This window comes from Ctenocephalides felis, unplaced genomic scaffold (genome assembly GCF_003426905.1).
Source record: "Ctenocephalides felis isolate EL2017-DRISC unplaced genomic scaffold, ASM342690v1 CF-g0.4_SCAFFOLD_01886, whole genome shotgun sequence".
Classification (NCBI taxonomy): domain Eukaryota; kingdom Metazoa; phylum Arthropoda; class Insecta; order Siphonaptera; family Pulicidae; genus Ctenocephalides; species Ctenocephalides felis.
The window spans coordinates 13,325,063-13,335,453 of record NW_020538040.1 but is presented as its reverse complement, the minus strand read 5'-3'; the positions used below and the strand labels follow the sequence as shown (position 1 = coordinate 13,335,453).

The 10,391-nt window shown below is 30.0% G+C and overlaps 2 protein-coding genes across 2 annotated transcripts in view; one reads left to right on the top strand and one right to left on the bottom strand.

The window, feature by feature from the left end:
- LOC113374660 (smoothelin-like protein 2) overlaps window positions 1-2,115 on the bottom strand; it is an 11,102-nt gene extending 8,987 nt beyond the window's left edge. The window contains exon 1 of the mRNA XM_026614636.1: window positions 2,076-2,115. Within this exon, the coding sequence (XP_026470421.1) occupies window positions 2,076-2,115 (40 nt within the window). The remainder of the gene's footprint in view (window positions 1-2,075) is intronic.
- Window positions 1-10,391, top strand: part of LOC113374659 — a 137,768-nt gene that overhangs the window by 55,281 nt on the left and 72,096 nt on the right.

The window sequence follows — 10,391 nt, the reverse complement described above, 5'->3', positions numbered from 1 at the left end:
TTATTGTTTATTGCGAAATAAAACGTAGATAGGAATATAGATTGCGCAATATTTTGCATTCGTTCCAGAAAACAATGAGTCTAATAAAATTACTTCTTTATTATGGACATTGGAATTAGTAACAAACTTAAAACTGTACAAATCTTGTAATTCCATATAAATAATGAAGTTTCAGAGTACGACAAAATTCTTCCCAATCCTACTATCTGAAGTTTGAAGTTATATTAATAATAAATAATAAATTTAAAGTCTATAATAATATTTTTCTACTAAACTGGTTAACATATGATGTTATGAAAATTTGCAAATATCTCATGGACTGAAAAATATTTTCTGTTTTGTGCAGCTATCATAAAATAATCTATCAACATTTTCATTTATCACGTTTCGCTATCAAATATTTTAAATAAAAATATAAAATATCATATGGAATTATGCATAACATTTTTAGTATCAGGGATCATTGTTGATTTGGGGTTTATCTTTGGAAAAAACAATCAAACGCATTTTAATTAATATTTTTCATATTTTTTTTTTTTTAATTTCCCGTGGGCTAAGTTATTGTAATCGTCCAAAAATCGAATTTGAAATTTTTGCAAATCTTTACGTGAAACATTTTGGCATACCTTAGAAAAATTGATGTGTATTTGTAAGTATGTATGGATACAATTTTTCGTCCACGTTTTCGGGCGCACGACGATTTGAATGGTTCAAAAAACATTCGATTCCTATTGATAGGGAGATGTGCTGATTAGTTTTTGGCAAAGGCAGGTCTAGTTGTTTCAGAGATACGGAATAAAGAATGCAGAAAATAGAAATCGAGTTTTTGAGAGAACGGAGCATCCGATTTGAATGATCTAGAAAACATTAAATGTGTAATGATTGGGTGAAGTGGTGATTAGTTTTTGGCAAAGGCAGGTCCTGCCATTTTAAAGATACAGAGCTAAATGTAAAAAAATGGCAGTTTTGAGAGAACTAAGCGTCCGATTTAAATGATTTAAAGAACTTTCTGCTTGTCTTAACAAAATAATTAATTTGGAAAAAAAAAAATTTTTTTCAACTTTTTTTTTTTTAATTTTTTGTATATCGAAAATAATTCAGATTTTATTTTTAATTCTGACTATAGTTCTAATATACTTTAACAAATAATATCAACTTTGCAATTCAGTTATATAATTCTTATAAATATTAGACAATGTTACATATTTATAATAATCTATTTGAAAACATTTAATATTCTCGAACATTTTGTTACGGTACGGAAAGTTCCAGCAATTTGCTTAAGGCACGATGCCATGCAACACTAGTTATATTTTTATTTGAATTGTCGATTAGAAAGCTAACAAGTGCTTTCTAGTTACAATATATTTTTAAAATAATTTGGTAGAAAAGTTAAAACAAGTTGAAACTTTGTAACAAGATTATTTTATAGAAAGTACATGTATCATATGTATATTTTACATAGCCAAAAGAAAATAGTCATAAAAGGATAAAAAAAACAAATATGAAATTGTACTCCTGAAGTTGGAGAACATACAACTAAAGTCAGAATTAAAAATATTAAAAAATTATCCATATTTAATTAGTATTTGTGACTCAATTATTTTTTTCAGTAATGCTTCTGAAAGGCAATTTTCACTCGATATCTTATTTTAGATCCATCATCAAATGCGTGAAATCTGATATCACTACTGCCTGATATCACGCTGGTCAAAGTACTAGAACTAGTAGTAGCTAATTCACGTTCTTAATCCATGCCTATGAACAATAATATTGGAGAAACATTTGTGAAGGTTGGCAAAGAACTAACAATAACTGAAAAACTCTATTTACAATTATCTCTGCCACTTCAAATTTCACGTATTATAAAAGCGCCAAATTGTGCTGAAAATAATTCCAACTTCAACTCCAACTTTACATGTTTTCCAAGTATTCTTTCTTTTCCCACTTGACTGTACGCCTTTCTCTTGTGAAATAAATTATTTCTCAAGTTGTACAAGTTTTGTACAGGTACAGGTAGTCGGAAACAACCTGTCTCTAATTCTTGGGCCACGAAAAGGTCTCGAAGTTATTACCTGCTTTTGTAAGGTTACCATTGTTATTTTTAATTCCCATGATTTCAAATTAGAGGGGAGGCTTTTAAGTATAAGTATAAGCTTACGTGAATTGATGAATTTTGGCTTTAATATTATTTCCGAGATGGTTCTTTTTGTGAAAGAAAACGTAAATAAATTCCCATAGGGTAGGTTTTTGGAATCACAAAAAAATCAAAAAAATCTAAAAACTTTCATTTTTAAATAGCACTCAGAATTTACGAGTTCTGTGAGATGTTATGATGATATTTTTTAACCACATAGCTTTTTGGCAACAAACCAATTGTTGTTCTATCTATATTTGATATATTTTTATTATTACAATTTTTCTAACACTATTATTTATCTTTATCTAATATAATTATTTGGAATTTGATGCATCAATATTGGATTAGGGCTATTTTTACTTAAAAACGTATTTCCTTCTATAATTGCTGTAAAAACTGTTATTACTACTGCTTGATATCGACCTATATCACTACTGTTTGATGATAATGTTTGCATAAACAATTATTGTTTAAACAAAATATGTTCTGCAATTTCTCACGTATAATTATTTACCTGGTTCAAATTGTGACGCCAATATTTTTTTTAAATCGTTAAATAGATGTTGAAAAAACATTTTATATTATTTTTGAGTACCATGTGAATACATGGTTACGTAAAATTTAGTTTAGCACAAATTTTTAATTTTTCTTTCAATATTGATTGTCTCCGGAAAAATGACGAATGTATAAATGGATCTTTTGATCAAATTAGATGAAAACTGTTATTACTACTGCTTGATATCAGGCTGATATCAAGGTGTCGAATTTTGGAACTTGTTTCAAAGCCAGAGCAAAATACATTATTGAGAGATAACAAAAATAGTGTCTATTTAAAAAAAATTTTGAAATATTATTGATGAATTATATATTTGGCTTTTCAAAATCAACCAATTTTAAAGTTATTAAATTATACTTATCGTTAGTTCAACAAAAAATCTTAATTCTTAAAAAAAAACTTGGGGAAATTGTGTTATTATTTCTTACTGTAGTCCTAGAAATGCTATTCGAGGTTACGATTCCAAAGTTTACATGAACAAAATTAATAACAATTAACCAAGATAACCAAAAAATGATCATAATTTGACCAAAGCTCTAGGTTGTACCTAAAAGTTCATAATTTACAAACAATGTGAGATAATTTTTTGTTCTAAAATTTTTCAGGACAGTTAAGGTCAATACCATCACGCCTTTTTGGCTTGACGCTAAATTCTGGGACACCCTGTACATATACATATATGACTTTGTTTTACTGAAGTTACATCCCAAAAAAAACTTAAATCTCTGTAAAAATGTATATTTTCAGGCTTTAATTTTAATTATTTTTAATTTATAATTAGATTTTAATAAAATCATAAATCATATTAGCTAAAGATGAAAGAAAACGTAATAATATTATAAATTGTGTGAATCCTTATATATTTATTTCACTATCAAGCATAATTTGTCTTTAGACATTATGGAGGTATAATCATAATTACCTTATAGTTACAGTAATCGTAAAAAAACGAAAATGAAAATTTTTGCTTATCTTTAAGTTTCTGAGGTTTCTGAACATTTTGGCATACCTTAGAAAAAATTGATGTGTGTGTGGGCGCGCGCGCCTGTGTGCGTGCGTGCGAATACATATTTTGTCGACGATTTCGGGAACACGGATCAACCGATTTGATTTATTAAAAAAAACATTTGAGGAGACGTGGTGATTAGTTTTTGGCAAAGGCACTTTCGAAGATACGGGGCAAGAAGGTCCAAAAATGTTTATACAGTTTTTATAGGGACGGAATTCTTATAGTTTGATGTAACTAAAAGTATATGAATAATTCTTCTATATAGAATAATTATACTTTATGTATTGTTATTTTAATTGCGATTTATTAGCGCCTAGCATTGTAAAAAAAGAATTTGTTATAACGTCGAACAATATACAGGGTGTCCCAGAACTTTATGTCAGACCGAAATGGGGTGGTAGTATTGACCTTAACTGTCCTAATATTAGAAAAAAAAGTATTTCCGTTTGTTTGGAATTTATGAGCTTTTGAGTGCAACCTAGAGCTTTGGTGAGATTATGATGATTTTTCGGTTATTGTGGTTAATTTTTATTAATTTTGTTTATTTAAACTTTGGTACAATAATTACAATTTGGTACAAAAATTAATTTGGTACAATTTGGTAAAATAATGACACAATTGCCCAAGTTTTCAAGAATAAAGTATTTTTGTTGAACTAAGAATTTAAAATTTAAAAAATCGGTCGACTTTGAGAGGCCCTTTTTTAAAACAATTTTTTAAACGTGTGTTGGCAAGTTTCATCAAAAGTTGGTTTGCAAAATGGTAAAATACTTGCTAATTTTATTATTGAAAATTTTTGCGTTAAAAAATGTATGTATGTAGGTATTGTAACGTCTGAAATTTCTAGCTTCTATGTATTTTAATCAATAATAAATCATCAATAAAATTCCTACATTATTACGAACTCATATTGCATTAACGTTCAACAGCACATAAATTGTCTTGTTGCAGCAATTCAAATGCGTGTGAATTTCCTTTACATTTTATCATTATTTATAAGATGAAATATTTTAACAATAATATTTCACTGGAACTTGTATTCATTTGAATACTTATCGAATTCTAATTGAAACAGCTCATTGTTGAATTATGCCTGTATGAATGTAATACATAGGTATAATTTTTAGTTACCTTATCATTAGAATGTATCTGAACATGGACATGTTGTTATAAGTGAAATGCAATATAACATTGGCCTACAAAACTCACGCGATTCGGTTAGGATCGTGCGTGTGCGAAAATGACCGAAGTGACAGCTTAAGTTAAGCCGACTCGGTTCGGACAGGCGGGGAGTGTCAGGTACAGATTAGGTATGGCACTCCTGTAAATGGTAATAACGCGGTAAATTGGCGATTTCAATTTTCAAATGTAATTTAATTACAATTAAGTAATCTAATAAGAGTTATCACATTTATACTTTATTATATAATTGACATGATTGTATTTGATACTTTCTTTTATTAACTTCTCGAAGGAGAAGTTTGTTTCATCAAAAAATACGATTCGCTAATTTTATGTTTTCTCGACGTTTCAAGCCATTCTGAATCGAATGAGACTAAATTTGGAAAAAGTATGTGTATGTGTGTGTGCGTGTATGTGAACAGATTTTTTGTCGTAAATCGACGTTTTCTCAAAAAAACAGCTGGACCGATTTTAAAAATTTAAAAGCCATTCGATGTATTTCGATGAGGACTAAAAGGCAGAAAAATGAAAAAATTTTCGTCCACATTTTAGCCTGCAAATCTGAATCGATTTTGAAAATTCAAAAACCGTTCGAAAGATATTGGTTTGGAATCGTGCTGATTAGTTTTTGATAAAGATCGACCGGGCCGTTTTCTTGTAATAAAGTGTTAAAAGTTTTTTTTTCGTCGTTTTTTACTATTTTTTTGACGGTTGATACCATAGTCTTATAGATCATACTAAAATATTACGGTTCTACGACAACTCGTTTAACTTTAAAAATTCGTCAAAGTTTGCAAAAATTAGTATCGTTTTTTTGGTATTTGTCAAAATTAGACCTTTAAATCGACGTTTGCTCAAAAACGCCTTAACCGATTTTAGAAATTTAAATGCCATTTGATGTATCAAAATTAGGAGTATCGTTTCTCAGTTTCGTGCGACGATCGACCGAGCCGTTTCTTTGTTATTTGGAAAAAAGTGTTTAACTTTTCGTCCACATTTAAGCTAATACTACCGAATCGATTTAAAAAAATCAAAAACTGTTCGAAAGATATTAGTTGGGAATGATACTGATTAGTTTATGGCGAAAATCTACCAAGCAGTTTTCTTGTAATTAACCGCTGAAAAAAAAATTGAAGCCAATTTTTATGGAACTTTTTTGGCGATAATATATCTTGTTCTTATAAAACTCACTGAAATATTACGGCCTTACGACAGGTATTTTAATTTTGAAAATTCACTTAAGTTTGAGAAAATGAGTTTTTTTTTTGACGTTTGTTAAAATTAAAATTAGACGATTTACTTGGTATAACGATAGAGTACTTGGTCTTAATGAACACACTAAACCATTAGTCTTGCGGAAACTGGTTCAATTGTAAAAATTATTGATTTCTGAAAATTTACTTCTAGAAAATACTCCGAGTTAACGTGTTCGTTTATTTTCAATCATGTGTAATAAATCCAATCGGAATACTTTTAATCACTCAAAAATTAATTTATTTTTTATTAATTAAGTCGATTATTTACACATTTTGGGAAGTTCATGTAACTTGCCTCGAGGCAAAATACCAATACCAACTAGTTTTTTGTAATTACCCTCCTCTTTCACAATTGATATTTTGCTAAATTTTGTTACCCCGCCCCTCTCCCCTTGTACTCATTGCTGCTTTCAATAAGTCCATAGAAATAGAGTTATTCTATTAATAAATTCATCAAATCATTAGATAAAAAAACAAAAGGGTTGTCATCCGCAAAGCCACGTCATTAAGGAATCATCATAACTTATTGGAATATTTAGTTCTGATTGCTGTTAACATTTTTTTTAATTTTGGTTTTTGTAACTAGTAAATGTACTAGTCATTTACATCCTTTTTTTAAATACTATTTTTCAAAATACTATCTTGCTTTTTAGATGTACAATTTTTAAGTTTATATCAAATTGTTTGAGGCTATATCAATTTATTTTTATAATCAGTACTCGACCGGGTTTTGATCTGAGTATTCCTATATCTCAAATCTAGCTCTTAATCAGCTAATTCATAATAATTTCAACTACTTTTTCGAATCCAATTTAATAACTTGATTTAATTTTTTACCATCGTCAGTGAACAACGAATTTCATTCATCACAAATTTATCCATTTCTTCCATTCATCTGGTCTGGTTATGTTTAGTGTTGCATGAAACTGTAACACATGCACATTTTTTCCGTACTTATGAAAAAATTCAACGGACTATGTAAGTAAGTGATATCCAGTTGGAAGCTTCGTTTCCTGTCAATACATATTTCCTGTTTCCGATTTTGAACATGCATGTTTGACGGCATTACATTATTTTATTTCTTTGGACATCGTCATATACATAACTGGATTTTAGTTTGATATTAGTTCAGTGGGTTTTTGTGACAGAAGTTCGTTATTTACGAGATTACGCGGATGCCGGGATGGTATTTGGCACGAGATTTGAATTAAATGTAATGGTAAATAAATTCTATAGAGGACATCCAGTGAAAGTATCCACTGATCCTTTTGCATTAATGCTATTAGCAACTAGTGCACCCTTATATGCATAATGATACTCTCTCTTCTGAGGACTCTGCCTTTACTATGGACTTTACTCTTTTTCTATGGAGTCTCAATTTCTGGCAAGGATTTTTTTAATTTATTTGTCATAACCAATCTGAACCTTTGGTTCAATGAGGTTATTTGCTGTTGGGTACATGGCTATTTCTAAAATCGATACCGTATGTCTATATTGGTACATATTACAGCTTTATATATTAGGATATTAGTATTTTACGGAGTTACTTTTTGGAATTTCTGCATTGTTAATTTTTATATTTAAGCAATTTTATTTTCTTCTGGTAAAGGTGATCTGGACTGACGTAGTTGAGTTAATAGTAATTTTTCATTCTTCCATGAGTTCATTGAGTCTATTCTTTTAGTTTGTGTAGATAATTTAGCAGCTGTACCGAAGACTTTGTGGCTTCTTCATGAGTAGACAAAACGAAGGTGTCATCTGCAAATGTTCCAAGGGTTATTTTAGTTAGGGTAGATTAGGTACATGATTGGTCCGAGTATACTACCCTGAGGTACGCCAGCTTTTAATGTTTCTATATCGAATGATTCATTCTGCACTCTGACCCTAAAATATCTGTTCGATAGGTAGGACTCCAGTAAAGATGATAGTTTATGGGATAGACATTTATTTATTTTATATATCAAACCGTGGTGTCTGGCAGGGATTGGATCCTCAAAATATTGATCACTTACACTCTTACCATACTTTTATAAGTATACACTAAATATATCGATAGTTATGTTGCAAATATATCTATATTTACGTTAAAACAAATCTTCGGCAGATGTGAATTTACAATAAGTGTTTTAAAATATTAACTGCCTCCTGCAATCTAGTCAATTGCTAAAAGACAGGTCTGGTGTACCTTGATTTAACAAATATATCTATATTTACGTTAAAACAAATCTTCGGCAGATGTGAATTTACAATAAGTGTTTTAAAATATTAACTGCCTCCTGCAATCTAGTCAGTTGCTAAAAGACAGGTCTGGTGTACCTTGATTTAGCCCCATACTTATATTAGGTCTTCTTCTCATTTTTACTGGTATTTCTGTATCTAGTTTAGTGAAATATTATCGCTATTAAATAAATTGTTATATCAAAAATCTATTATATACGAGGTCTGTTCAAAAAGTACGCGGAATTTTCGTTTTTTCAAAAAAATATTTATTTATTCGTCTACATTAATGTGGTCCCCTTCAAAGTAGTCCCCCCCAGATATAATATACTAATGCCAGCGTTTTTTCCAATTTTCGAAGCACCCTTGATATTCACTTTTTGATATGTCCTTGAGCACTCTCAGCGATTTTCTTCAATCGAGGAAAACCGCCGTCCTTTCATGGGTCTCTTCAACTTTGGGAATAGGAAAAAGTCACACGGAGCCATATCTGGTGAATTTTTGCACTTTGCAACACTTTATTTCATTTTTTACGCAAAATTTAATACAAATTCTTTGACTTTTCAATTCTTCCATTGTAAAAATCGCCGAGCTCAGAAAAACACGTCGAACCTTAGCGACTACCACAGACAAAGTAAACAGTGAATATAGCTGAAAATTTCATCATACTTTAGGGGCATGTATACCAACACAATAAAAAAAAAATTTTGACAATCAGACACTCTAGACCCGCGAAATTTAATTATTAGTAATTCCGGGTACTTTTTGAACACACCACGTATAGAGAGATTAATCGTTGCCATCTAAAAACTGTGTAATACGATAAGTTCGAGAAAAACGAAGCCACAGGTCTGTTAAGTTCTAATTGGTGTTCAAAAATGTGAATAAAAAGGAACTTTTTGATCTCTATTTCTTGCAATTTTCAATCCTAATCCTTCCAGTTCTTCTTTTTTTATTCTATATCATCGTGCAGCAAATATACTTCTTGCAATTTGTAGCCAATCCAGTTTTTGCGATCTCAAAACTGCCTTTCACCTATTTGAATGGTTTTCCAACGTTCTCACCTATTTATGAGTATTTGTATATAATTCAACTATTAATGATTTTGTTAGTACTGACACACAACACTACTTAATCATTTTTGGTTGACAAAAAATCACGAAATATCACGTGGGGTTGGGAGGGGTATAGTACGATATTACGTGTATTAATTTTTTACCTTATTTTTTTTTTTAAAAATTCAAACACTTTCAATTTTTTTTTTAAAAAATTACAATTTTTTCTAGTAACTAAAAATGCACGTAATGTTTGGTGGGGGAGGGAGGGTAATCACCGCGAATCACCAAGGGGGAGGGGGCAACCCTTAAAATCGATCACGTGATTAATGGACGTCCCCTAAGTAGTAAATTAATTCAATAAATGTACAGTTGAATATCTTAGCCAGAATTAGTATATTACCTGTCTGAACTCTAAATATAAAGTGATTGATTAAAATATTTCTATTTCAATGCATTCTGCTCTGCTTCGATTCGTTCCTAATGAAGCTATAGAAAGATATCAGAAACGTATGCAAATGTGTGTGCATGTATAACAAAAACATAATACTGTGGTTGTTACATAACGCACGTGTGATAATGCCAGCAAAGCATGCCAATTTTATTACACATTGTTTTGTACAAATGTAACCCAGATAAACACACTACACACACACACACACACCCACACCCACATATATATATATATATATATGTGTATATATGTATATATATACACGTGTCTGTATGTGTAATCAAATCAATCCAGAAACATTAAACCAATTGATTGTGTAACACTAGAGGTGTGAAAATGTTGAAATACTACCACAATTAGAAAATGGCCACAATGGAGTAAAATAATACACCAAAAGCTTTTTTGTGAAAAAATATACCAAAAATAGAATAGGATAATCATTGGGTTGTTTTCTATTTATATTATAAATCACAATAGAATAGATCAATCTTTTTTTTGCCTTCTATTACATTATATTTTATT